Here is a 26973-nt window from a genome sequence, read left to right as displayed (position 1 = left end):
TTCCGGTTTATATAAGGAAGTAGAGTGACTGGGGATTTGAACATGACATAACCAACTTAAATAGATGTAATGGGGTTAGTGCACATGCTTCGGCGTGGTCATGCGCATGGCTCCATTGTTCCCAGAACCGGATTGTGGTCTGCTCCGCTTATGGAGTTGATATAGAGTTTTGAATTATAAGAGGTATGTGAATATTTGATAAACGTGTAAGGCAGGGGCATAGCCAGACACCCAATATTGGGTGGGCCTGAGCCCAAGATGGGTGGGCAGAAGAACCCCACCCCATCCCATAGGTGATTTGGTCTCTCCTCTCGCCTGCATGCCATATGGTCTCTCAAATATCCTCCCTTTCCGGCATACCTTTTAAATTTCAGATTTTCAGTGAGGAGCAACTAATACAAACTACCCATGTAGGCCCCACATCCTTCCCACTGATGCAGCTTCCTGTTTCCGCATAGGTGGGAAGACATGAGGGAAGGCTGTGGGGCCGGTGCAAGCAGTATGTATCAGTCGTTGCTTCCTGCAGGCGAAGATCTGCTATTTATAAGGTATGCAGGAGGGACAGTTGTTGGGAGTTTTCAGCTTGGGAATCTCTGCCGGCCACATCATAGGTGTGCTGCTACTGGTGGGCCTGAGCTCAAAGTGGGTGGACTTGGGCCCAGCCAAGCCCACCCTTGGCTACGCCACTGGTGTAAGGGATTGGGGATATATAGCTATAGATTTTACAGTTCTCCTTTAATGTTATTTTCTATGTGATAGTTAAACCCCTGAAGACGCCTAGAGTAAAACACAATGACTATGTCGGGTTTGACACAAGATAAGGAGGACACGAAAGAAATAACAAAAGAGACGGGAGTTGGGAGAGGAACAGCATGTAAGACAGCATTGTTGTATTAGGAAAGAGACTTCTTTCTCTACAAATGAAGGACATGTTAGCAACTGGCTATTAATAATTTATTTATTTATTTATTTATTGCATTTGTACCCCACATTATCCCACCTTTTTGCAGGCTCAATGTGGCTTACCGGGTGTTAATATGAAAAGTTCATTACATAATCTTAGATACAGTCGGTAATAATCTGGAGGTAGAAGAGGAATAAATTAGAAGGTGTTAGGTGAGGTCGTGTGAGGGGTGTTGTACGCAAAGGTAGTAGCGTATGCCTGTTTGTATTTAATTCCTTTACAGCTGGGGAAGTTCAAATGGAGGAACTTGCGGGCTGATCTACTGGCATTTCTGGGTGGTAAGTCTATTAGGTTTAACATGTAGAGTGGGGCATCTGTGTGAATGATTTTGTGTATGGTCGTGCAGATCTTGAACTCAATTCGTTCCTTGAGTGGTAGCCAGTGCAGTTTCTCTCTTAGGGGCCTTGCGTTTTCGTATTTAGTTTTTCCAAAAATGAGTCGGGCTGCGGTGTTCTGGGCTGTTTGGAGTTTCTTAATGGTCTGTTCTTTGCATCCTGCGTACAGAGCGTTGCAATAGTCCAGGTGACTAATCACTAGTGACTGTACTAGGGTGCGGAAGACGTGTCTTGGGAAAAAAGGTTTTATTCTTTTGAGTTTCCACATTGAGTAGAACATTTTTTTCGTTGTGTTCTTCACGTGAGTATCAAGTGTGAGGTTTCGATCAATAGTGACTCCAAGAATTTTCAGATTTTCTGAGATGGAGAGTGTGCAGTAAGGTGTGGTTATGGTAGGGTAGATGTTTGTGTTGTATTGGGAGGTGAGAACTAGACATTGAGTTTTTTCCGTGTTCAGTTTTAACTGGAATGAGTCCGCCCAGGAGTGCATGATTTGGAGGCTCTGATTGATCTCGTTGGTTATTTTGTTTAGGTTACTTTTGCTGAGAAGACTAATAGTGTATACCTTTGATCAGTATCACATGATCCAAGACAATTTGAATGTTATTTAAAAATATAGTATTTGGATTGGTTGGCTAGTTTATGAAGAATATATCAATATTATAGTTTGACAGTTTGTGATAGATATTTCATGTGTGATATTACAATGGTCAATGCTATACAAAGGAAATACAACAGTTCTATGTAATCATTATTACTTCTTGTAGAAAAGAAGAGCATTTTATTAATACAATGAAATTAGGTTATATTATAGTGTATGAAACTATATTATAATGTGGTAGGTGAACTGGAATTAGGTTTTGATATATTTTATGATATGTTTTGTAATAAAGGTAATTGAGAATATTCAATATTTAAATAGTAATTACTTTGCATTAGGACAATAATAAGTGTAATTAGATTGAAATTAGGAAACTCAATTAAGAAGAAATTATGCATATTCATTAGGGATATCTTGAAAACCTGGCCTGTTTGGAGCCCTCAAGGACTGAACTTGGACAAACCTGCTGTGGGGCATGAATTGAAAATGAAGGGAGGTATTTTCTGGCAAGAATAATGCTTCTCATAATAGACTTCTTAAAATGTAACACGTGCAAAAAATGAAGGGTTTGATATTGAAAATGATTTAACTTTCCATACATGACTCCTTGCCAGTTAAATTGCTTGTTCCTGGAAGTATGTGTTGCGTATTTCTGTTGTTCTTATTATGAATGGTATGTGTTCTTTCCAATCACACACTGTAATTCTTTTTGTTTTCTTCTGATTTCATTGTTTCTGATTTTTAAAAGTGTAAACCACTTTGCCTTGCTTCCAGTTAAAGCGGTAAAGTAAATATGGAATAAATAAACTGATCATATTCAGTGCCATTTAACCAGTTAATGCCATTGAAAATCACCGGTTAGTGTCCAACTTAAAACCAGCTATTTTGGGGGTGTCAGTTCTGTCTATAAGCGGTTTGCCATAGCCAGTTAAGTGTTGAATATCACACTTAACCAGACATGGGCTCCTAAGTGGCAGTAAGCCCAACACAAGCTTACCGCTCGCTATACAGAAAGTACCGCCAGGCTACTGCAGCAGCATGGCAGTACTTCCCACCCCTAGCGCGTTGTCATTTCTGGTGCTACAAACATTTATTTTTGTAGCACCGGAATGTACCCAGCAGTATTCGGACAGTGCCGCATGCTGTCCAGCTACCACTGGGTTAATGCGGGAGCCCTTACTGCCACCTCAATGCTTTACTTGCCGCACGGCCATTTCCTGCAGGTCATTCATTACCTGCTGCAATAAAAGGGGGCCTCGGTGCATGTGTAAAACACATACCAACACCAGTACCGGCCCCCTTTTGCCACAGCTTGGTAAAAGAGGCTCTATGCGTTTGCCGGCTCCATGAACCCAGAAATTCAATGCAGGACCCTGGATACGGTCCAGCATTGAATTTCTGGGGATAACACCAGCAGCAGTCAGCACAATGCTGATCACCACCGGCTGAATGTCGGGCACAAAAATAATATGCCAAGCGTGCAAAGTGAAACTGTTGCTATTTCAGTTTAAAATCATCTCTTCATAAAATTGAATTTATCTCCATTATGCTTATGGCTGCTTATCAAAGTCAAATCTTAGAACTGCTTCATCACTAGAGTGATTTTGCTCATTTTATGTTTGATCAGGTGTAGAGCATTCTCAAATTGTACTGGTGTATTGGATCCATGTCCTCTAGGTCTTATTAAAAGTGGCAGGTATAAAATGATGAGTGAATTAGTGAAATTAATTAACTCATCATTATCTTTGTTAAAATGGCTTTTGTGTGAGCCACACTTAAGAAACAATGTTCTAATCTAGGGGAATTAAGTAACTATCCCCTGAATTCTATATAGCGCGCCTAGAGATCCGCGCCGTAATCCAAGCATATTCTGTAAGCATGCATGGGGGTCTTTTACAAAAGCTTAGCTCGAGTTATCTGCAGCAGGGCCTATTTTATTCCTATGGGCCCTGCTGCAGATAACTCAAGCTAAGCTTTAGTAAAAGTCCCCCTGTGTAACTTAATTGGTTTAACAAGCCAATCAGCATTGTTAACAGCATTTAACAAGCAATAATGAGCATTAATTGGCAATAATTAGAATTTATGCATACAACTCATTAAGCGCATTCTGTACCGCACTGTACCTAACTTCTAAAGCGTGCAGGCAGAAAGGGGCATGGTTATGGGTGGGGAAATGGGCATTACGTGGGTGTTCTGAAATTTATATGCATAATTATAGAATATGGCCCTCTGCACCTAAATCTATGCTCTGGGATTTACATAATGCTTTCATTGGTGTAAATGGATGCACGTAATTTTAGGCACTGCGATATCAATTAAGCATATTCTATATACCACATCTAAATCTAGGTGCCGCTTATAGAATACGCTTAGGTGAAAATAATTTTTTAGGCACCATATATAGAATCCCCCCCTCTATAGGCCTATCTCAAACTTGTCACTTTTGATAGTGATAGAATTTGCTAAAATGTACTACTTTGTAGCTTCATTGCATGCCCCCTAGTCTTATTATTTTTGGAAAGAGTTAAAGTAGCTATGTTTATCAACAATTCAGATATGTTACCGTACAATATTTGAAAAAACAAACAAGACGTTTTAAATGAAATTCACTTATAGATCCGGAGTCAATGAAGTTTAGCAGTAAAAGAAGACACATTTCAATATTTGCTAAGTCTAAAGATCAATTCACCGAAGTGTTCTGTATTATCTGTAGTTTCCTCAGTGATTTAGAACACAAGCCAAGATATAGAACATTACAATAATCTAGATGTGGTAAAATCAATGTTTATACACATTTATGTCAGCCATTTTAGAAACACAAGTGCATTTTTCTCTATGCTGTCACAGATCCTAATATCCCTTGCCAGTTTTGCTGTCAGAGAATTAAAGGGGTGAACATAACATAGATGCTCTGGGTAGCAAGTGGATATCCCAATATCGTTCTTTATTAAGAAAATGGGGAATACATGCTAAGGGCCCTGTTTACTAAGCCACACTATAGGCACATTATCGTTTCTAGCACGTGCTGTGTAGCCACCCACAATATTCTTATGGGCACCTACACAGCATGCGCTAATTTTGTGCATGTGCTAAAAACGCTAGCGCACCTTAGTAAACAGGGCCCTTAGTTTTTAAACCTACCCTAGTCCCGTGCAAAATATGCCTAAACCATATCTCCTTGCCAAATGCACTTTTGTGAGTTTTAAACATGTATATCCTGGTTTTGTATTAAATATGTATGCAATATACACATTTAAATATCAGTTTATACACATCTAAAACACAAGCAGCACTTCTTTGCTCTTTGGGAGTCTTTTACTAAGGCGCGCTCACGTTTTAGCGCATGCTAAACATTAGAGACGCCCACTGGAATGCATTGTCGTCTCTAATGTTTAACATTTGCCGGGTCGCAAGTGCCTGGCAGAGACTCAGTTAGTGGCACCATTCCATGCTACCTATCCCGGAGCGGGCAGTGGCTTCCCTTGTGTCCGTCTCCATGGCAGACTGTGGACTTTTCCCTCAGGAACTTCTACAAACCTTTTTTTAAACCTAGATATTGTCCTGTTTGTCTGTCCTAATTAGATTGTAAGCTCTGTCGAGCAGGGACTGTCTCTTCATGTTCAAGTGTACAGCGCTGCGTACGTCTAGTAGCACTTTAGAAATGATAAGTAGTAGTAGTAGTATTTTTAGCGCGTAATAAAAATGTGAGCGTGCCTTAGTAAAAGACCCCCTTAATGTGATGAGTTGAAAGACCTTGGTGCTTGTCCTGATAACGTGATGTTACTTTTGCCTGTGGAGAATAGTTTGGATATGTCTATGAAACAAACGATGCATTGTATTATGCTAGTTGTAAGTCGGTTAGATTGAAATGGCTTGCACTGAACCCATGTATATATTTAATAGTACCGTCACATTTTGAGATTGATAATCAATGCATTCCAGTTCATGAGGTAGTTCATTATTTCAGTGTGCTAATAGATGCTGGCTGACCTTTAGGCTGCAAATTGCATGAATAGGGCATAATGCATTCTTTAAATTATGAACGCTACAATTACAATCATATATTGATTCTGCTGACATCAGGACAGCTAGTTCTTTCTTCATTTGATTATTGTAATATTATTTATTTAGGCTCCCTTCAGTTGTTCCCTTACGAATGATTCAGAATGCGACAGTGCATTTAACTGCAGAGTTCAACGTTTGTAAATATATTTTAAAACAGTCCTATATTCCCTCTACCAGTGGATAAAGTTTAAGGGGCCCTTTTACTAAGCCGCGTAGGCGCCTAAGCGTGCCCAATGTGCATCAATTTGGAGTTACTGCCCGGCTACCATGTCTGCTACACGCGCCAGAAATACAGTTTATTTTCTGATGCTTGGCGAAAATCAGGCGGTAACTCTGACTTGACGCGCACAGGCGATTACCGCACAGTTAATGTGAGAGACCTTACCGCTAAGTCAATGGCTGGAGGTAAGGTCTGAGACCCAAAATGGACGCGTGCCAATTTTTATTTTGCCGCACATCCATTTTCATCAAAATTTAAAAGAAGGCCTTTTTTTACAGGTGCGCTGAAAAATGTATCTGCATGCGCCCAAAACACACGCCTACACTAGCACAGCCCATTTTCAGCGCACCTTAGTAAAAGGACCCCTGAATATGGATCTGCGCGCATCCACAACATGCGCCTACACTACCGCACCCCATTTCTTGGTGCACCTTAGTAAAAGGACCCCTAAGGTAATCACATTCCCCCCGATATTCAAAGCTATTTAATTACAGACAGTGCCGCTGATCGGTTAAATAGCATATCAGCACCTAACTGCTAATTATTCAGTGGGAGATAACTGGCTATCTCCATTGAATATTGCCGATTAGTGCCTAAGCACATAAGTGGCTATATCGTGCGACTTATCTGGTTAGGTGCTGATATTCAGTACCTAACTAGATAAGATTAGTGATCAAATAGGACCACATAAATAGATGCCCTATCTTTAACTGCTAAAAGATTAACTGGTTAGCAAAGAACATTAAAAAAAACCAAACAAACAGAGAGGGTATACAACATACATAGAGAGTATACAAACAAAAAAAGCAACACTGGGCCTTCAAGGCTGGGTCAAAAGGAGTATTTTATTGAAAAATGACCCGACACGGGCCGTGTTTCGGCGTTAAGTAACGCCTGCCTCAGGAGTCTAATAAATAAAACAAATAAACACATATAAATAGCCATTAAAACATATATAAATATTTGAAACAATATCATGTTGATAAAAACATATATAGAATATAATAGAAAAGGAAAGTATCACTGTGAATCATATATGTATAAAAGTATAAATGTAACTTTCATCTCAATGATCATTAAAAAAAACGTTGGTTATTCAATGCTGGTCCACCAGAAATGGCCAGCATTGAATATTCAGGTTTCATACCAGCAGAGGACAGCTTAAGCGCTGCCTGCCATCGGCAGAATATCGGGCCCATTGTTTTTAAGTCTTAACGTTTGCAATTTCTCTTCCAGCAAAGCATGCACTACATTCTCAGTATTTAAGGGTAATATATTCCAAGTAATTTAACTGGGCAGAAGAGTTCCTGGCTAGTTAAATTGTTTGTGCAGGGCTATTTCCTGATATTAAGTGGCACTTAATGGTTAGTGCTACTGAATATTAGAACAGAGACTACTAAAGCTGTAGACAGCAATTTTGTGGATAGTCCGGGGGTGTAGTCGGCACTTATGTGGTTAAATGAAAAAGTTGAAAATAGTCAGAGGTATGTCAGGGGCATATTAAAAACTGTACAATCAAGCAACAAAACAAGGTATCTTGCAAAAAAAATAATGCATAAAAATAATAAAATAAGGTATCTTTTATGGTGACATTCATAATGCATACTGTAATGTGCGTATTTCGCAATGAACTCATTCTATAAATCCACAGTAAAAATAGGCAATATCCCCTGGATTCTATACAGCACGACTTAAGTTGTACCCGCAAATCCAGTCGTATCTGCGCTGATCATTGCCAAAGCAATTATTGACATTAATTGGCATTAATTAGAATTTACGAGCACAACTAAGTGTATTCTGTAATGTGATGTACGTAAATTCTAAGTCGCATAGTTGAAAAGGGGCGTGGACATGAGCGTGGAACAAGTGGATCATGGGCACTTCTAAAATCTATGCACGCTGTTATAGAATGCAACTGGTCTACGGGTGATCGGTGTATTCTATAAACCATGTGGAAATTTAGGTGTATTCTATAAGGTACATCTAAATTTATGTGTACTTTATAGCATATGCCTAAGTGGTTTTTTTTCAGCACCAATTTTTTGGGCGTGATATATAGAATCTAGTCCTATATGCCTTTACACCTCATTGCATTTCCCCTAACCATATAGTTATTCAAGTCTGGCCCATGTTTAATGTGGCAGAATGTTTTAATTATGACACTATATTTTTCCTGCATATAATACATACGATTTATTTATTTTATTTTACATTTGCTCACACCTTTTTCAGTAGTAGCTCAAGGTGAGTTACATTCAGGTACTCTGGATATTTCTCTGTCCCAGGAGGGCTCACAATCTAAGTTTGTACCTGAGGCAATGGAGGGTTAAGTGATTTGCCCAAGATCACAAGGAGCGGCAGTGGAATTTGAACCGGCCACCTCTGAATTGCAAGACCGGTGCTATAACCACTAGGTTGTACACTTACTAATTAGAAAGACCAAAGAGCAGTTTTTATGCTTTTTATGCTATTAGCCTATTTAATGTGTGTCCTTAATTTTGATTATTAAAGATGGTTTCTTATTGGATGTACCTGTACTGGTTGAATCCTTTGGAATAACAATCACAGCCAGTAAAGTGATCAGTATTTATTCTAGTAAATTGATCAGTATTTATTCTAGTATCTCCTTCTTCCGTTTTATTCTAAGTATCTCCCTTATATTCAAGTATCCTCTTTTTATTTAAGTATCTCCTTTTTTAATTTTTTTTAATTGAGATTTTAACAAGCAAATAAGTCATACTTAAACAGAAAATAGGATTATTCATAAAGTAATAGGACTAAACAGGTAATAAACTAACCCAAAAAGCAACTACTAAATCCTTTATGTAGTCCCCAACTATAAAGAGAACAAATTCAAAGGAAATTGAATTAAAGTAAAGGCCTAGTCACAGTGACAATCACATTTATGCCTGATCGAACAACTGGAAACTAGACAGGAGGTACATTTCCAACCTGAACGGAAAACTTATTATCCAGAAATTGATTAAGATGTACATGGTCATAAAATATATATCCTACATTCTGAATTTTCACTAAGGGCCTTGTTTACCAAGCTGCGCTTTAGGTAAGCAAATGTTTTAGCGCGTGCTAATGCTAGAGACACCCATAGGAATATAATGGGTGTCTATCATTAGCGCGTGCTAATTTTTAGTGCGCTCTAGAAAGTTAGCGCACCTACAGGGCAGCTTAGTAAACAGGACCCTAAATATTTTACAGGAAATCGTAGAAAAATTCACCAACATTTTGAAGAACACAGGGACGTAGTTCCAAAAAGGCCATAGATCTGCATTGAGTCTCTTTACCAACGTCAGGAAAACACCACATTCTTTGACCCTTAAATAAAACTAATCTATATTTGAAAAACAATCAAAGAATTAGGTTTTTATCAGCTGGCAAACACAAAACATACCAGTAATGTGCTCGTATCCACTATATCTTGAGATGTTTCTAGCAGTTCTGATACATTCAAACTATCAGGGGATACCACCTCCAAGTTCTATTTAAGGGTAGATCCAACAATAGGCTGTCTTTGCTTAAAAGGCAACTAATAAATCTTATAAAAGAACATAAGAGTAACCATACTGGATCAGACCAATGGTCCATCTAGCCCAGTATCCTGTTTTCCAAACAGTAGCCAAGCCAGGTCACAAGTACCTGGCAGAAACCCAAATTGTGGCAACACTAGATAACTTCAAAACTTCCTGCATACACATCTTAAAAAGTTCTCTTGCGGAAATCATCTGGGCCTTGGGGAAAATTCAAGAACCTAATGTTACATGCACGTAATGAGTTTTCCATTTGATCCAATCTGAACTTAAAGTCCACTGAGTTCTTCATCAAATTCAATTGACTTGCCTTTAAATCATTCATCTCATCATTTTTGATGATCAGTTGAAGATGTTGCCAAACCAGAAATAGGAGAGCTAGTTCAGGCAGTCAGTGCTAAGTCAGAGAACTTTGGCCATATTCAAGTATCTCCTTTTTTATGTTTTTTTATCTGTAATTTTACTTGATCTGTACCTTAAACAACAGTATTTGTTATCTTCAATTTTATTGTATCACAAGAGCAATTTGAACTTGAGTTGCTGTTTATTTTATCACATTGCCCTGTCTTATTATATTAATGTCTGATGATCAATGTTTTTTTGTAAGACTGTCTATTTATGTTGTGTTATTTATGGTCCCTTTTACAAAGATGTGCCAGAAAGTGGCCTGCAGTAGTGTGGGCGAGCGTATTGGATGCTCGCTGGGCTATTTCTCCACCGTGTCTGGAAAACAGGAGGGGTTTGGGGTCGGGAAAAGGATGTGTGGCAAAATTAAAACCAGCAAACGACTATTTACAGTCTGAGCCCTTAACGCCACCCACTGCCTTAGCGGTAAGGGCGCACATATTACTCACGCAGTAACCGTCCAACGCGTGCCAACTGCCGATTACCTCTGGGAATGCCCCCGTGGTAGAAACTAGAAAATTATTTTCTACTGCAGGTTTTTGGAATGCACCAAAGTCGGAATTACTGCCAGGCACACGTGCTAGCCAGGTGGTACTGATTATTTGACATGTGCCACACGAGCATAGGCCCTTATGCACCTTTGTAAAAGGGTCCCTTAGTTTGTAGACCCGAGGCAGGTATTCACTGAAACACAGCCCATCTGGTCTTTCCTAATGAAGATTGCTTTCTACATTGATTCCTGAGGCCTATGTGTTTTCCTGTATTGTGGCATTCATTGCACGCATCAGTCCCTCTTCTCTGTTTGGCTGTTAATTTTAATGCATGCATATTATATTTCAAACTGGTTTAGCATGCCTAGAAAGCTATTAGTACATAGTGTGCTATTTTTAGCATGTACTAAGTGGTATTAGTGCACATGTTTTAGTGCATAGGCTTTTTACATTCAGATATAAAAAGTGAATGCACAGTGAAGTTATTGCTTACTGATTGTCACTGTAACTCTGTACCATGGCATCTTTGGACATGAAGGAAATTGTCAAAGGTTTTAGGTTCCTAACTGTGAGCGCATCTAAATTGGCCACTTTGAAATCTGACTGAGGTTGAACACATATATTTGGGGTTTATTTTTACTAGGAACCTAAATTTAGAGCCTAGGAAGTAGGCATAGTCAGTAGTAGTTAGGCTGTAGGATGGAAAAGAGGTGTTTATCAGTAATTTTCAGCACAACACCTTATATTAATGGCCAAATCTAGGTACTGACAGAACTGTTCAATCTGGCCTCTCAGATCTTCCATTCCTGCCACAGCATAAGCTGCCATTGTCTCTATCAGCCTAAAAGGCTGAAGAGGAAGTGGTTACTTTTTCTTTTGTTAAGAATAAATTGAGAGTTATGAAGAAATTTCTGAAGAAAAAGGACCATTTGTTTTGTGGCTAGAAGATCCAAATCTTTTCAGATGTGTGCTGAATTACTCAACAGCAACATAGATTATTTCTTTCCTTCAGAGCTATTACTACTATTTAACATTTCTAAAGCGCTACCAGGGTTGCGCAGCGCTGTACAATTAACAAAGAAGGACAGTCCCTGCTCAAAGGAGCTTACAATCTAAAGGACAAAAAGTGCAGTCAATCAAGATTGAGGCAGTCTAGATTTCCTGGATACTTGCTTTAGGTGTCTTATTATCATGAAGGGAATTAGATGTTTTTACCTGATCCTAAATATGTGAAGGAATTCCTTTAAAATATACAAAAATGTTGGGAGGGGGTCCTTCTGGTTAAAGGGGGGGGGGGGTAGAATTTGGTGGGACTTATTGACAAGGACTTTGATTCTTGTTATTTTTTCCTATATAGTTTTTTTATTCGCTTGTTCCTCTCTCATTTTCCAAAATATGGGGTACAGCATCATTTGGATTTTCCCCATATTTCATTTCTGAAATGTAAATGAAAAATATTGAAAAAAATACAAAAGGTTGAGGAGGGATATTGCCAGCATCTTCCTACCCATGTTCAGATCATTCATAGGGGGCACTTAATCCCCAGTAATCCTCCTTCCTCCTCCTGGATCCCAGCTGTACCCCTTTGACCCCAAAGAAAATTCAGCCACAGGGTTTCTCCATATTGGCTCAAGGAGTTACTCTTCCTTCTTACCATCTTGGCAACCAGCATGGGGTGGGAAACATTGCCTGGGTGGACAAACAGTGAAGGGGTGGTGACTACCACTGTTTATCTTTTAAAGTTTCATAAGAAGGAGGGAAGACTGCAGGGGAAGGGACAGCAACAATTCCACATTGTAAATTTATTGGGAAGAGTTGGGGAGGAACTTAGGGGTCCTTTTACTAAGCTGCTGTAAAAAGTGGCCTCAGCACTGCAGCCTTAAAAATGGACTTTTTCTATTTCGTTTAATGATCATGCGCCAATACTGGAACCAATGTGTATGTCAGGGGACATTATCTTGTCATAAAGCAATACACCATTTCAAGCTGTGTTAGGCGCATGTTGGCACCTAACTCAGCTTAGAAAAAGGGCCTCTTAGCAAGCACCGATTTTTACACTACCCATCTAAGTTTAGATGGCTAATGTCCAAGTGCCTTAATTTATATGGCTCAAATGTATCTGCTTAAATTTAACTGGAGATTTAGTCAAACATCCATCTGGCTAAATTCAGCTCAAAATCAGCTTAATTTTGGATCAAGAATCTAATGTAATCTAATTTGCAGCTTATATACCCCACTTGTTCCAGCAAGAGGTTCCAGGTGGTTTACATTTCAAGAACCCACACAAAAGCGGGGAATAACAGAAACATTAGAAATAAAAAAAATACTAATTTATCAAATAAAAAGGTCTTCAACTTCTTGCACAATCGCCTATAGTCTAGTTCAGAATGAACTAGATCTGGTAGAGTGTTCCACATAGTAATAGCTTGGAAAGAAAACACAGAACCAAGCTGACGTTTAAACCTTATATTCTTAAAAATCGGAAACCTCAATAATACTCTTTCATGAACAATAATGGAATTATAAAAGCAATGATGAAAAAGATGAATTAGAAATTCAGAAGCATTCCCAAATAACACCTGAAAATCTAAACAAACAGTTTAAAAAGTGATTCGTGCATGTATACAAAGCCAATGCAATTCTTTAAGATAACCAGAAACACTACCATATTTCCTTAATCGAAAAATCAACCACACTGCTGTATTCTGTAAAAGTTGTAGCTTAGCTAACAACTTACTACTCAGTCCAACATATAATGAGTTACAGAAACCCAGATTAGATACAACCAATATTTGGTCCAACACAATAAAATGAGACCTTTGAAAATAGGACCTTACTAACCTCAGTTGATGCATACGAAATAAAGATTTTTTCCAGACTTGGTTAATCTGTTCTTCAAAGGTCAAGAAATAATCCAAATTGACTCCCAGAACCCCACATTGTTTCACCACATTTAGAATAATTCCATTAGGCAATACTAAATTCAGAAGAATTTCATTCACAGAATTAGAGAACCGTAACACTTTTGTCTTATTTTGATTCAATTGAAGCATGTGTTCAACTGTCCACTTCTAAATTTTGTTCGTAGCACAAAATTTTCTGAGAGACATTTAATGCAAAGTAGAACTTACAGGGATAAACATTAAAATATTGTCAGTATAGGAAAATAAACATTCACCCTCACCCATAACAATATGTGAAAGGGAACTCATGAAAAAATTAAACAAAATAGGGGACAGTGGTGAGCCCTGAGGCACCTCACAGGTAGATACCCAACTCTTTGACATTTTGTCTCCCTTCCAAACAGTATAGGATCTATTCCTCAAAAAGTCTCCAAAACCAATTTAACACTGAACTTGACAAACCCAACCTACTCAATCTAGTCATCATCAAGCTATGATCCACTGAATCAAAAGCTACCGAAATATTATATTGAAGTAAGATGATCTATTTGCCCCTACTTAAGTAATCTTTAACAACAGTAGTTAACATCAATAAAAGAGTCTTGGTGCTATGTTGAGATTTAAACCCAAATTGTTTAATTGATAGCACGAATACCATATATTTAGATAGCTCTTGACTAACAAGTGTTTCTAACAACTTAGTAAGCAGAGGAATTCCCCACTATGGAGAAGATTCTATATGGCACCTAAAAAAAGCAGAGCTGAAATTAGTGCCAACTAAGCATATTCTATAATCAGCACCTAGATTTAGGTACCGATTATAGAATATACTTAGCTGATATCTCAGCGCCTAAAACTACACGCATCCATTTATACCAATGAAAATGTGGCGTAAACCCCAGAGCATAGATTTAGGTGCACTGGGCCATATTCTATAACTACATGCGTAAATTTCATAACACCCATGAAACGCCCATTTCCATGTCCATAACAATGCCCCCTTTTTGCCTGTGCATGCTAGAATTCAGTCGCACTTTGTTACAGAATACGCTTAGCGAGCTGTGTGTGTAAATTCTAATCAGTGCCAATTAGTGCTCATTATTGCTTGTTAAGAGCTGTTATCAACGCTGATTAAATGGTTAAGTCAATTAAGTTATGTACGTTGTTGTGGAATCCGCACCAATCTCTAGGCATGCTATATAGAATCCTGGGGTATAGGTCTAAAACTGGAAGTAAGCGATAAATCTTTATTCTGAGCTTTTGGTATAGGAGTAAAAGCAACACATCCCATCTCTTCTGGAAGCTTCCCAGATATCAGCAGACTATTAAAGAATGAAATTATAGTAATTGGTAGGTTAGAAAACAAGGTAGACGGACAAATATTCAATACACATCGACAAGATGACAGTTTTGCGAGCAATAATTGAAAATCACAAACAGTAATGGGTTCAAAAGAGTCCCAAAATTGATCCGCAATAATATCTACCTCTAGGTCAGGATCCAAAGCTGAAAAATAAGAATCTGTTGCCTGCAATTGATTTTTTAGTAAGATCATCACACATTTTCTGAACTTTTGTATGAAAAAAAATCAGCCAAATCCTGTGCATTGGGTTGACCTTTAAGCATCTGTTTATCAGGACCAGGAGGAGAAAGAAGATCTTTCATCAATGTAAATAACTTCTTTAAATCAACGAAACCAGTACCGATTTGTAAGTCCTTAAAGCTTTGTTCCATTTAAAGGTGGACCATAATTTTCCTCTAAATTCTTTCAGTGTCTACAAGTCTTTTTTTAGATTTCTGAGTAGATCAGTATACCAAGGATTAGGCTTAATCGACCTAACCTTCTGAGTTTTCATAGGTGCAATAATATCCAAAGAATCCTTAATAATTTGATCCTATTCTGCCTTCATATAAATATGATACGTTTATTGTATACAGATCTTATTAGAAACCAAATTCCAAAAACTAACTGCATCAATTTCCCCCCTTGTTTTAATAATAGGTCTAACCTGTTTAATACTAGTAGAAGTCATACAAAGCTGTAACTTAAATTGAGCTTAAAAAATGATCACACCAAGGGGCCACAGTCTATATAACATCAGACACTAAAAACGAAGGAAAGGAGGTTATCATATCAAGAGCATGACCTTTTTCATGTGTAGAAAATCATCGAAACAAGTACCAAATCATAAGATTTTAAAAAAGATTTGAAACTTACAACCCTAGGATCTTGATCCAACTCAAGCAGAAGATTCAAATCTCAAAAATTAGGAGAGAAACAAAGTCAAAGATTCATTAACATTTCTTGAGTACTGGACCAAGATCCAGGAGGTCTAAACATCACAAAATTCCCACACCACTATAAGATGTATTTGAATCATCTTGAAATGTGCAAAGCATGCATTCCAAACTTGGAATAGTAACTGAATCAATCAAAGTCAAATGAAAAAAACTTTTATATAATATGGCTAACCCTCCACCCTGTTTACCCTGCCTCGGGGAATGAAGAACACTAAAGCCGGAAGGACAGAAATGAGACAGTTCTGGGCAGTTTTGTTCAGTTGGCCAAGTTTCAACAAAAAATTAACAAACCCCAAAATTCCTGAAGCAACTAAAACATGAAACAATAGTAACTTATTCCTAACCAATCTAGGTTAGCATACATACAAGGCACAGGGGCTAAAGGAGACCCAAAATGGTTCCCTTGATAATATAAAACTGGAGATATTTCTGCACACCTCATCCATTGCTGTTCTTCTCAGCACCAGTTCTGGACAATAACAAAAGGATTTGGCTTGCAGTAAAATTTAGGGCATATATTTGCTTGCATGTAATAGAAGAAGATGATTAATTTGCATATCATGTTGCACTAAAAATCAGGCTGATTTGTGAATCATGCAGATAGAAATTGAGAACCACTGGTCTACGGCTAATATTCTCTTCATACTTACAATTTAATTGTGTCATTTTTCTTATGCCCTTCCGTTCAGATTGCAATTTATAATTCATCCTGATTCTCATTGGCAGAGTCACAAACCACATGAAATTGTAAGCAGCCTTGCGATGTCACACTGTTTCACACACAGCTGGGTTTTACAAACTACTGTATGATTTATTAAGACTCAATAAATCTTTCATAACTTATAAAACTGTAATTTTTCATGTTTGACAGCTCAGGAGAAGGGAAAGAGAGGGCTAAGAGATGGGGGAAATGCAAACAGAGGTAAAATCACTTGTTAAAAATTTAAAAAATAACAAAAGCTAAAAATTACTCGAGAAGACAAGAAAAGGAAAGCATAATAAATTAAAATACTTTTCTACAGGTAAGATTTTTTTTACTTCTCAAAGAGAAGCAGGGAAGAATTATTAAGGTATGTCTTCTACTGCTACATACAGTAGGCTGTCATGGAAATATAAAACAAAGGTAAGGATGCTGAAAAGTTTGCATTTTAAATTCCTGGAGGAAAATAGGTGGTACTTTTACTAAGGTGAGCCAAAAAATGGCCTGTGTTGGTGTAGACGTGTGTATTGGACATGCGCAGGTCCATTTCTCAGCGCACTTGCAAAAAAGGTCTTTTTTGAACGAAAATGGGCATGCGGCAAAATAAAAATTGGCGCGCGTCCATTTTGGGCCTGAGACATTACCATCACCCATTGACCTAGCAGTAAAGTCTCATGCGTTAACTGGGCGGTAATGGTCTACGCGTGTACAATGCCGATTACTGCCCGGTTAGCGCTGTGCACCGGGAATTTCCCGATGCGCTTAGTGGACGCGTGTAACAAATGAAATTACTGCCGGGCCCCTCAATTTGTAACCAGTTTAGAGTAGGTTCTGAGAACTCCAAAGATCCAATCGTGGAGATCAAAGATGCATGCACAATTTGGGCATGCACCAAAATCTGTGCATGCATCTCAAAGCGCCTTTTATAGATTTATTTATTTTGTTGCATTTGTATCCCACGTTTTCCCACCTCTTTGCAGGCTCAATGTGGCTTACAATACATCATGAGTAACAGAAATACATGAAAAAGTATGCATGTAGTGATAACTGCAGGATTTTGGGTAGTATGATAAGGATAAAACATAATAGTGTTTCAGCAAACAAACATATTAAGAAGTATCTAAGAAATATATAAGAATTATATAAGAAAGTATACATTTAGTAGTAGTTACAGGATCTTGGGTATCATGATAGTGAAAAACATGGTGGTGTTTTGGCAATTTGATATAGTAGAGGTAGTTTTGGATGTGCGTATAGGAGTTTATATTTGTTGATCATTGTTGTATGCCTTGTTGAAGAGATGAGTCTTCAGTAGAATTCGGAAGTTAGCTAATTCATAGATCGTTTTTAATTTGCGCGGCAGCGCATTCCAGAGTTGTGTGCTCAGGTATTTTTCCTATTGATAGCATGTGCTAATGTTGCCATTAGCACATGTCCACAGAATTACCACGTGAGCACTTACCAACATCTATTTGGTAGGCAGCAAGAGCTCATGTGGTAATCCTGCTCTAACCGGTTACCCCGGGATTCTATATAGCATAACTTAAGTTGCGCACGCAAATGCATTCACTGGATTTGCATGTGCAACTTAATTAGTTAACAAGGCAATCAGCTCCAATAATTGCCACTTAACAATCAAACTAATTGGCATTAATTAGAATTTACTCACAGAACTGTCTAAGTGTACTCTGTAATGCAATGTGCGTACAGTCTAAGTAAACAGGTACACACAGCGAAGGTGACACCAAAGATGATGTAAACCAATATGTCCAACAGACTCAGAGTTCACATCAGTTTTATTCGAAGTATGCAATGGACTAGACACGAATCGTGTTTCGACAATAGAGGCTTGCCTCAGGAGTCCCTAAGTTTGTACCTGTAAAGTGCAAATATAAACTTCATAGTGCTCTACAGCATCTGAAAGTAATGACCTAGTCTCTGGTGTATCAAGTACAGGAATGCCCACTTCCAAAGTAGAAGCAGAGATACAGCAAAAAAGTGGCATAGTTGAAAAGGGGGTGTGGCCATGGGCGTGGAATTGGCGGGTTGCAAGCATTTCTAAAATCTATGCACGTGGTTATAGAATATACCCAGTCCGTGCGTAATTTAAACATCAAAATTTACACCAAGTTTTACTTGGTGTAACTGCCCACAACTAACCTTAGTCGCACGGATGGGCGCTCAGTAAATTCTATAAACCACGTGGAAATTTAGGCTTATTCTATAAAGTATGTCTAAATTTAGGCATACTTTATAGAATATGCCTATGTGTACTTTTTTGGCACCAATGTTTTAGATGTGATATATAGAATCTCAGTGGCGTAGCAAGGGCAGGGCAGTGGGAGCAGTCCGCCCCGGGTGCACGCCGCTGGGGGGGGGTTGTCGGCTCTGCTGGTTCCCTGCTCCCTCTGCCCCGGAACAGGTTACTTCCTGTTCCGGGGCAGAGGGAGCAGGGAACCAGCGGAACCGAACCCCCCCAGTGGCGTGCACATGGCAGGCAAGAATGCACTCGGGGGGGGGGGCGGCTTGGGTGATGTGCCGAGGGGGGGTTGATGTGCCAAGGGGGGGAGGTGATGCGCCAAGGGGGGGGCTTGGGTGATGTGCCGAGGGGGGGGGTTGATGAACCGAGGGGGGGTGTGCAAAGCGGCAAACCGCCCTGGGTGGCAGCCGCCCTTGCTACGCCACTGTAGAATCTAGTCCTTAGTGTGCGGTAATGCAGACATGCTAACTGATTAGTGCAGGAACACTTACTCGCCACCAAAAATGTAAAATTTCTTAAGCGCACAGCCTGATTTGGAACGTACCACAGGACGCCTGAGCGCAACCAGCAGTAAGCCATTTTAAGCTGCAGTATGCACACGCTAGCACTTACTGCAGCTTAGTAAAAGGTTAGTTAAGCTTCACAGAAAATCACTGCTTTTCACAATTTTCTGCATCTAATTTGGTATATGGTAAAACTTTGAATTTAATTTATTGTAATGCAAAGTCGTATAACCTGCAACTTCCAAGAAAAGTCATATAGTACAGGGTAGATACATGTTATCAGTAACAATAAAATCAACTAAAAAATTTCCTTCCCCCCCTTCTCCTCCTCCAAACCAATTCCCTCAACTTATTCTTTTTGCTTCCAAGTCTTTTTTATTCAGTTTTTAAGAGGCACAGCTCTCTGAAACAAGAACATTACATAGCATTAGCAGTAAATAGAACAGAAAATAAGATCATATGTAAAAGGAAAGAAGGCACATAACAAATCCAAAACAAGAGTTACATATTTGTCCAAAGCAGAAAGGGATTCCAGCCCTCATCAAATTTTACCTTATAATTTTTCAGTTCAGATGTTATTTTTTCTATCTGGTAAATCAGCCAAACCTTATCGAGTCATTTTGCAACAGATGATGGAGAAGTTCATCTCTATGCCCTGACTATAACAGATCTAGCAGCTAACAACAGACCATTTATCATGCATCTAATACAGAACAGAAAAGAGTTTGAATGGGGAGAGGGGGGCAGGGGAGAGGGGAGAGTTTCAGAACGTGGATGGAGGGGAGAGCAAGAGAAATTCTGGACATGGATGGAGGGGAGGGAAGGGAGAGAGAAGAAATGCTGGACATGGAGGGAAGATAGAGGAAGGAGATTAGATGAGGGAAAAGGAATTGAGGAGAGAAACTGCACATGGATGGAGAAAATAGGAAGAAGCTAGATCCACTGGACAGTCAAGTCTGCAGAGGACCAGGAATGAAGAAGAAAGGAAGAAAGAAAAGAAATAAATGGAAAGGAAGCCCTGGAAACGGAGTCAAGGGGACAGATAGAGAGCAGCAGAATCAGATACTGGACCAGCATGATCAGAGAAACAAAGTCACCAGACAACAAAGGTAGAAAAAAATAATTTTATTTTCATTATAGTGTTTGGAATATGTCCACTTTGAGAATCAGGTGCTTAACGTTAAAAGTTTATATTTATTTACTTATTTACGGCATTTTATCCCATATTAAACATGAATTAATTGGAACCTGGGATCATTTAATTTTTTTTCCTGGAGAGAGTAATGCATTGCCCCCTCCCCCCGACTATGGCCAGCTCTGCAATTTTGGGGGGGCGCAGAGGGGGGGGGCACAGCGGTGGATGGGGGGGGGCGCCGAGGTGGACCGGGGAGAGAGCCTGTTGTTAAAAATTTACCAGCACACCACTGCACATGGGTCCATCCCCCCTCCCCCTACCACTGGTTCTAGAATCATTTATAGCCCCAAGAAACATCTCCACTGAGCATGGCACAGCCACTCCGCTTTGACAACTCTTTCCCTTCCTCCCTTCGCAAACCCAATTTCCAACCAATCCCAAACTGTTAATCAAGCCCCTTTAAGGTTGGTGGGAGGGCCGAAGCCCATCTCTACCCAAGCCCCCTTACAAAAACCCCAAAGCCCGCAAAAGCCGTTCTTTCCTTAGAACTCTTCCTTCTCCTGGATTGGTGCCCCATTACACCTTAAGGCACCAATCAGCATCTCCAGCCACACTAACTTGCTGAATCAGCTCTTCCACTTAACCCTCAATCCTTCTCACCCCACCATGCTAACTCCCCCTCGCTGTACAATGCTTAAAGAATATAATAGATAGGTATGTGGGCTGGGCTATGAAGGCATGTTAAGACACCCTGTTATAATACCAGGATGTTTACCTTAGGCTGCTTTTACTAAGCTGCATTAAAATTAAAGTGTCAGTTATTTTAGAAATTAGCAATAACTTTGAGGGTAATTCTCTAACAGGGTACCTAGGATAAGAGCGTAAGCAGACACCTATTTCAAACCTATTCTATAAGGAATAAATCTTTATAGAATTCTATCACAAGAGGCAGACAACGTTCTTACATTTAAATCATGATCAATTACACCAGCCCTACAGCTGGTATAAATGCCCACACCAGTATGTTAGCCAGATATGCATAAATGATAGGCTGCTCTAATTTACATGCATATTTGCATGTTCCACCCAAATTCTGTCCATGTGCATGCCTACTGGTAAAATATGCGCCATCAAAACATGACATGTACTTTTATGCTAGCTGGTATTTTATAAAACATAATTTATGCATGTAAGTGGCCTCCTACTTGCATAAATGGATAGGTTACTGTCATTTCCATACATTGATGCAGCTCCTTAAAGAAAAGACCCCCTATGTGTCAAGACAGCATTAACAGTTCACAGTTCAAATTTATTCAATATACTGCAAAATCGTAACAAGTTGGGAAACAAAATTAAAGGGGACCTCAGTGGGTTTTTTTGCTCTCTTAAGTAAGAAAAGTTACTGATATAGGGGCTGATTCTTAAAGCTGGGTGCTAAAGCCCACAACACAACACAACACAACACTGCCAAAAAATAGCTCAGGGCTGCTCGAAGAAATCAGTATGCAAATGATATGCACGTTTAATTGCACTAGTAAGCCAAAAGTAGGGAGAAGAACGTGCCTGGCACACGCGTAGAAAGGTTTTGCGGGAAGCATAGCCCTTGTGCGCATGCCTAGACAAAACCGAAGTCCAAGCATACATCGGTGCTATTCTTCTGCGCCTTTAAATATGAGCCTTTTCAAAATTGTACTTAAAATTTTGAAAGACTCATATTTAGGTACAGAACAACAGGTAACAATGTGTTTCTCACTTTCAGTCCTTAAAACCTGCACAGACTTCTTTCTGCTTGCACAAGAGACAAATCCCACAGTTTAATGTGACAAATTGACAAGAAATCTCTTGAAAACCTTCAATGCCACCCTTGAGTGGGCAATATGTTTTCGACATTAAAGGCCATCATTGGCGACTGTCATCTGAGCAATGGGAAGGAATATTAACTGACCTCATTTGCACCATTTAAATGCATTTCAATACAATTTGCAGCAATGTTTAGCACACATCTTAACACCCATGCTCCAGTCCTTTAAGCATTCTGTGCAAAATAAGATGCGTGTAAATCAGGCACTAAACCCTTTTACTGCTGGGGTTAGGCTTTGAGTATCGGCCCCTTAGAGATCCTTTTACTAAGTGTATCAGCCAGTTCGAGCATGAACTAGTGAACCCTATCATGGCCATGACATGTGTTAATGACTTATGTATTAAACCACAAAAAAACCTTACCATTTTATGTCACTCTGCTGCATACCTTGGTTACCTACTATACATTAAATTCATCAGAACCATGTGTTGCATTTTGCAAATTTTAGACAATATAAAAACTAAGCTTAAAAAACATATACTGAAAAACTTGACTGATCTGAAGCTTTCCTTTCTTCACAAAATCTATAAATCGTACATCTTGACCTCAAACATTTCTACTTGATCAATATATACAGACATATATTAACATCCTAAACTAAAATTACAATGCTCACGGTCTACTTGGAAGCATAAATCTAAATGCATGATGGTATAATTTAAAGGGGAAAAGACCACCACAAAGGTGGAGGTACACTAAGTTCCTACGCAAAGAAATGCACAAAGCAGGGAGTAGGAAAAGGAGGCTCTTCTAAGAAACCGGAGAAGACGTCTTCTCCAGTTTCTTGGAAGAGCCTCCTTTCTCTACTCCCTGCTTTGTGATGGTATAATTTGACATTTCAACTGTGATAGAGATGCTTTACCACTTACCCCTGTCTGTGTCATATAGGAAGACGTAATGATTCCATCCATAATGGTCCAGTAAACTCAAGAGCGCTCCTCGCAAAGACGGTCTCAGTTGCAACACAAACTGGCTCTCACCCTCTGTGGGGAAACTTGGGGTAATGAGGGAGATGTGCAAGGCGCTGCAGAATGAGGTCAAGGTATGTACTGATCTCTTATCATACAGTCCAAAAATGGCAAAAACTCCTCTTGAATACTGGGAGCAAACTGAAACAAAGCAAAAACACAGTCAAGTTGTTAACCATATACCGTAAGTAGAAATAAAAGTGAAAACAAAATTATGGGCCCTGTTTACTAAGCTGCACTATAGGCGTGCTAGCGTTTTTAGTATGCACTAAACGCTAGAGACACTCATAGGAATATATGGGTGTCTAGCATTTAGCACATACCAAAAATGCTAGTGCACCTTAGTATGTTTTTATTATATATGTTAGTACTGTAATCCGTTTAGGATTTATGCGGACTAGAAATTTTAAAATAAATAAATAAATTCCATTACTGGCTAGATCACAGATATCTTGAAACACTCAATACCTATTTTGTTGAATGTTAATACATTAACAAAATGGTAAACACTAACCCCCCCTTTTACAAAGCCTTTCTAGCGGCTGCCGCGCGATATTGCCAACACAGCCTATTCACTTTGAATGGGCTGTGTTGGCATTAAAGCACCGGCAGCTGCTACCACGGCTTTGTAAGGGGGGGGGGGGGGTTAAAAGATTAAACATTTGATTATTGAAAATTAGCAATATCAATATTAAAAAGGTTTAAGTGGACAGGAGAAAAGTTTCTCCTGTCTTCTTAAATTGCTTTGAATATCAGGCTCATTGTTTATTTAATTTATGACCTTTCTTTGAGAGTAGGTATTTCCCTGTCTCCAGCGCCTTTCAATCTAAGTTGGTACTTGAGGCAATGGAGAGCGAAGTGAGTTGCCCAACGTCACATAGAAGATCAGTGGAATTTTTACACTGGCTTAAAAACGCAGGGCCCTGTTTAATAAACCGCGTTAGCGTCTTCTCCGTTAATATGATTGCCATGATATTCTTATGCATCTTATCTGTTATCTATATTTTGATTTTCTTATTCCATCAATGTGATTGTTGTTGTATTATATTGTAAGCCACATTGAGCCTGCAAATAAGTGGGAAAATGTGGGATATAAATGCAGCAAATAAAAAAATAAAATAACCATGTATGCATGTTAACCGTGTACGTGCCTACAATATCCCTATAGGCGCCTACATGGTTAGCACGCACGCTAATTGTGGGCACGTTAAAAATGTTAACGCGCCTTAGTAAACATGGCCCCCACTGCTCTAACCATTTGACACTCAGCCACTTTTCCACACGTTCACTCAAACACCAAATTAGAAAAATAGTATGAGGATAATTCCTAATTACAATATTTAAAACCAATAAAACTGTTGGGAAAAAAATTGATATGCAAAGCAGTAGCTCAGGTATAGCATTCTTGGACGCCTGGATATCTTTGAAACAGGGTATATTTGAAACATCTGTTTATGTTAAACCCACAGATAGAAATACATGAGTATGCACCCTTCTCTCTGTAAGTCTAGTATACCTTTTTCATAATTCCTTCGCTATCGTAGGATTTGTTCTTCCACATCGGAGTTCAGACAACAGTTACCAGTATTAATGGATAATTTTTTCAAAAGAGGATATCCTGCTTCTATGGTCAAAAAGGCAGGCAAAAGGGCTCTCTACAATCATAGAGAGCTGCTACTGGCTCCAAACAATTGATCAATGGGACATGATGAGTTAACATTTGTTACTAAATATAACACCCATACTAGCATGTTAACTAGGGCAGTCAAAAAACATTTACAGGTTCTGCAAGTTCACCCACTGTTTTCAACAACTTCAGGTGCTATTTTCCTATCAAAGGAATAATAATTTGAATTATATTCTATGCACTCAGGCATGCTTCCACTGCTTTTTTAACCTAATATTGCCAAAATAAATAAATATCATACATATCAATCAAATTTCCATACCACACAACACTGTAGAACATATAACAATAACCCACAAAACTCATAGGATTGGAAACAAGTCCAAACTGGGCTGTGATAGCAGAGAAAGTCCCCTGACTGAATCTGGTGCTGACCTAAATGGCCAGGGTGAGTTGCAAAAAACTGACATTTCCTTCACTGGGGTATTGTTCTGTTGAGGTAGCAAGAGTGGCAGCTGTGCATGTTTCAGCCTGCTGGCTCCTGCCATCTCCAAACTTCCTGTTTCAGAAGGGATAAAAGCTGTCAGGTCTTAAGCATGCATAGATACTCAAGGTCCTGAGCCAATGCTAGGATAGTTCTGCTGTTATACTGAGTAAGCATCCCTGCCCTGGGGAAGGGAGGTAAGGAAAAAAAAACCTAATGGTTGGGGTGAGGAGGGGAGAAAGGGATGGAAAATATTGGAGGTGCAATGGCACCTGTGGTTCATCCCGTTCCACTGGCTATGAATTCATGCCTTACAAAGCATGCAAAAACATCTGTTTGCTGTATCAATTTATTCCTCCTTCTTCAGCCCCAATATCGAGAATCAGACTACTCTGTTTATACTGGGTGAGACCAATGGTCCATCTAGCCAAGTATCCTGCCTCCAACAGAGGCAAAGCCAGGTCACAAGTATCTGGCAGGGACCCAATTAGTAGCAACATTCCATGCTATCATTCCTGGGGCAAACAGTGGTTTCCTCCATGTCCATCTCAATAACAGACTGTGTACTTTTCCTCCAGGAACTTGTCCAAATCTTTTTTAAACCCAGATACGCTAACCACTGTTACCATATTCTCTGGCAATGAGTTCCAGAGCTTAACTATTCTTTGAGTGAAAAAATATTTCCTCCCATTTGTTTTAGAAGTATTTCAATGTAACTTCCTTGAGTGTCCCCTGGTCTTTGTAGTTTTTGCAAGAGTGAAAAATCAATTCACTTCTACCTGTTCTGCACCATTCAAGACTTTATAGACCTCAATCATATCCCCCTTCAGCCGTCTCTTTTCCAAACTGAAGACCCCTAACATCTTTAGCTTTTCTCCATATGGGAGGCGTACCATCCCCATTTATCATTTTGGTCACTCTTCTTTGAACCTTTTCGAATTCTACTATATCTTTTTTGAGATATGGTGACCAGAACTGAACACAATGAATGGGATAAAGGTCAGTTCTGTAACTGATTGCACATTTATGTGCCACCTGTGTGTGTGTAAATGTACACACTACTGACACTTTTGCAGGTAAGTGGACACTTGTGCGCTTTAAGTGGCAGCCAAACAGCGAAGTGCTATTCTGTAAGGGTGCGTGTAAATGGCATAGTGCATAAATGCAAGAGGGTGTTCACATAGGCAAAGATTGGGCAGTGCGGCCACTTCTGCATGCGACTTACAGAAAAGTCCAGGGAAGAAAAAATGGGGCTTTAAAAAAATCCGCTTTAAAACCCCAACACACTCCTACATAGCATTGCAGGCAATTGCACGTTTGGGTTTTTAAGCAGAATTTTTTCAGCGCTTTGTTTTCCATAAGTAACGAAGGTCTCTGGTCGGATCTCCAATGACCCCTGAGGAAGGCTTTTAGCCAAAACATGACCTGTGTAGGGTCACTTGGGTTAGCTTTTTGTGGATTACTACATTATACCAAATAAACATTTTAGAAGCTCTTACTTCTAGTCTGCCTGTGTCTTTTGGAACTAATATCCACTTCCACCCTTGTTTTGCAGAATACTATAAGTTACATGCAAGCTTGCTGCATTTAGGCACCTGCAGTTAT

General features: G+C 39.2%; 1 protein-coding gene across 3 annotated transcripts in view; it reads right to left on the bottom strand.

The window, feature by feature from the left end:
* Positions 1-26973, bottom strand: part of GRIA4 (glutamate ionotropic receptor AMPA type subunit 4) — a 520316-nt gene that overhangs the window by 289696 nt on the left and 203647 nt on the right. For all 3 annotated transcript variants that reach the window (XM_030199365.1, XM_030199366.1, XM_030199367.1), the window contains exon 3: positions 23159-23398. In XM_030199365.1, the coding sequence (XP_030055225.1) occupies positions 23159-23398 (240 nt within the window). The remainder of the gene's footprint in view (positions 1-23158; positions 23399-26973) is intronic.

The sequence above is a fragment of the Microcaecilia unicolor genome, chromosome 4 (genome assembly GCF_901765095.1).
Source record: "Microcaecilia unicolor chromosome 4, aMicUni1.1, whole genome shotgun sequence".
Classification (NCBI taxonomy): Eukaryota; Metazoa; Chordata; class Amphibia; order Gymnophiona; family Siphonopidae; genus Microcaecilia; species Microcaecilia unicolor.
The sequence above is the reverse complement of the archived record's forward strand: the minus strand, read 5'-3'. Positions and strand labels throughout refer to the sequence as shown.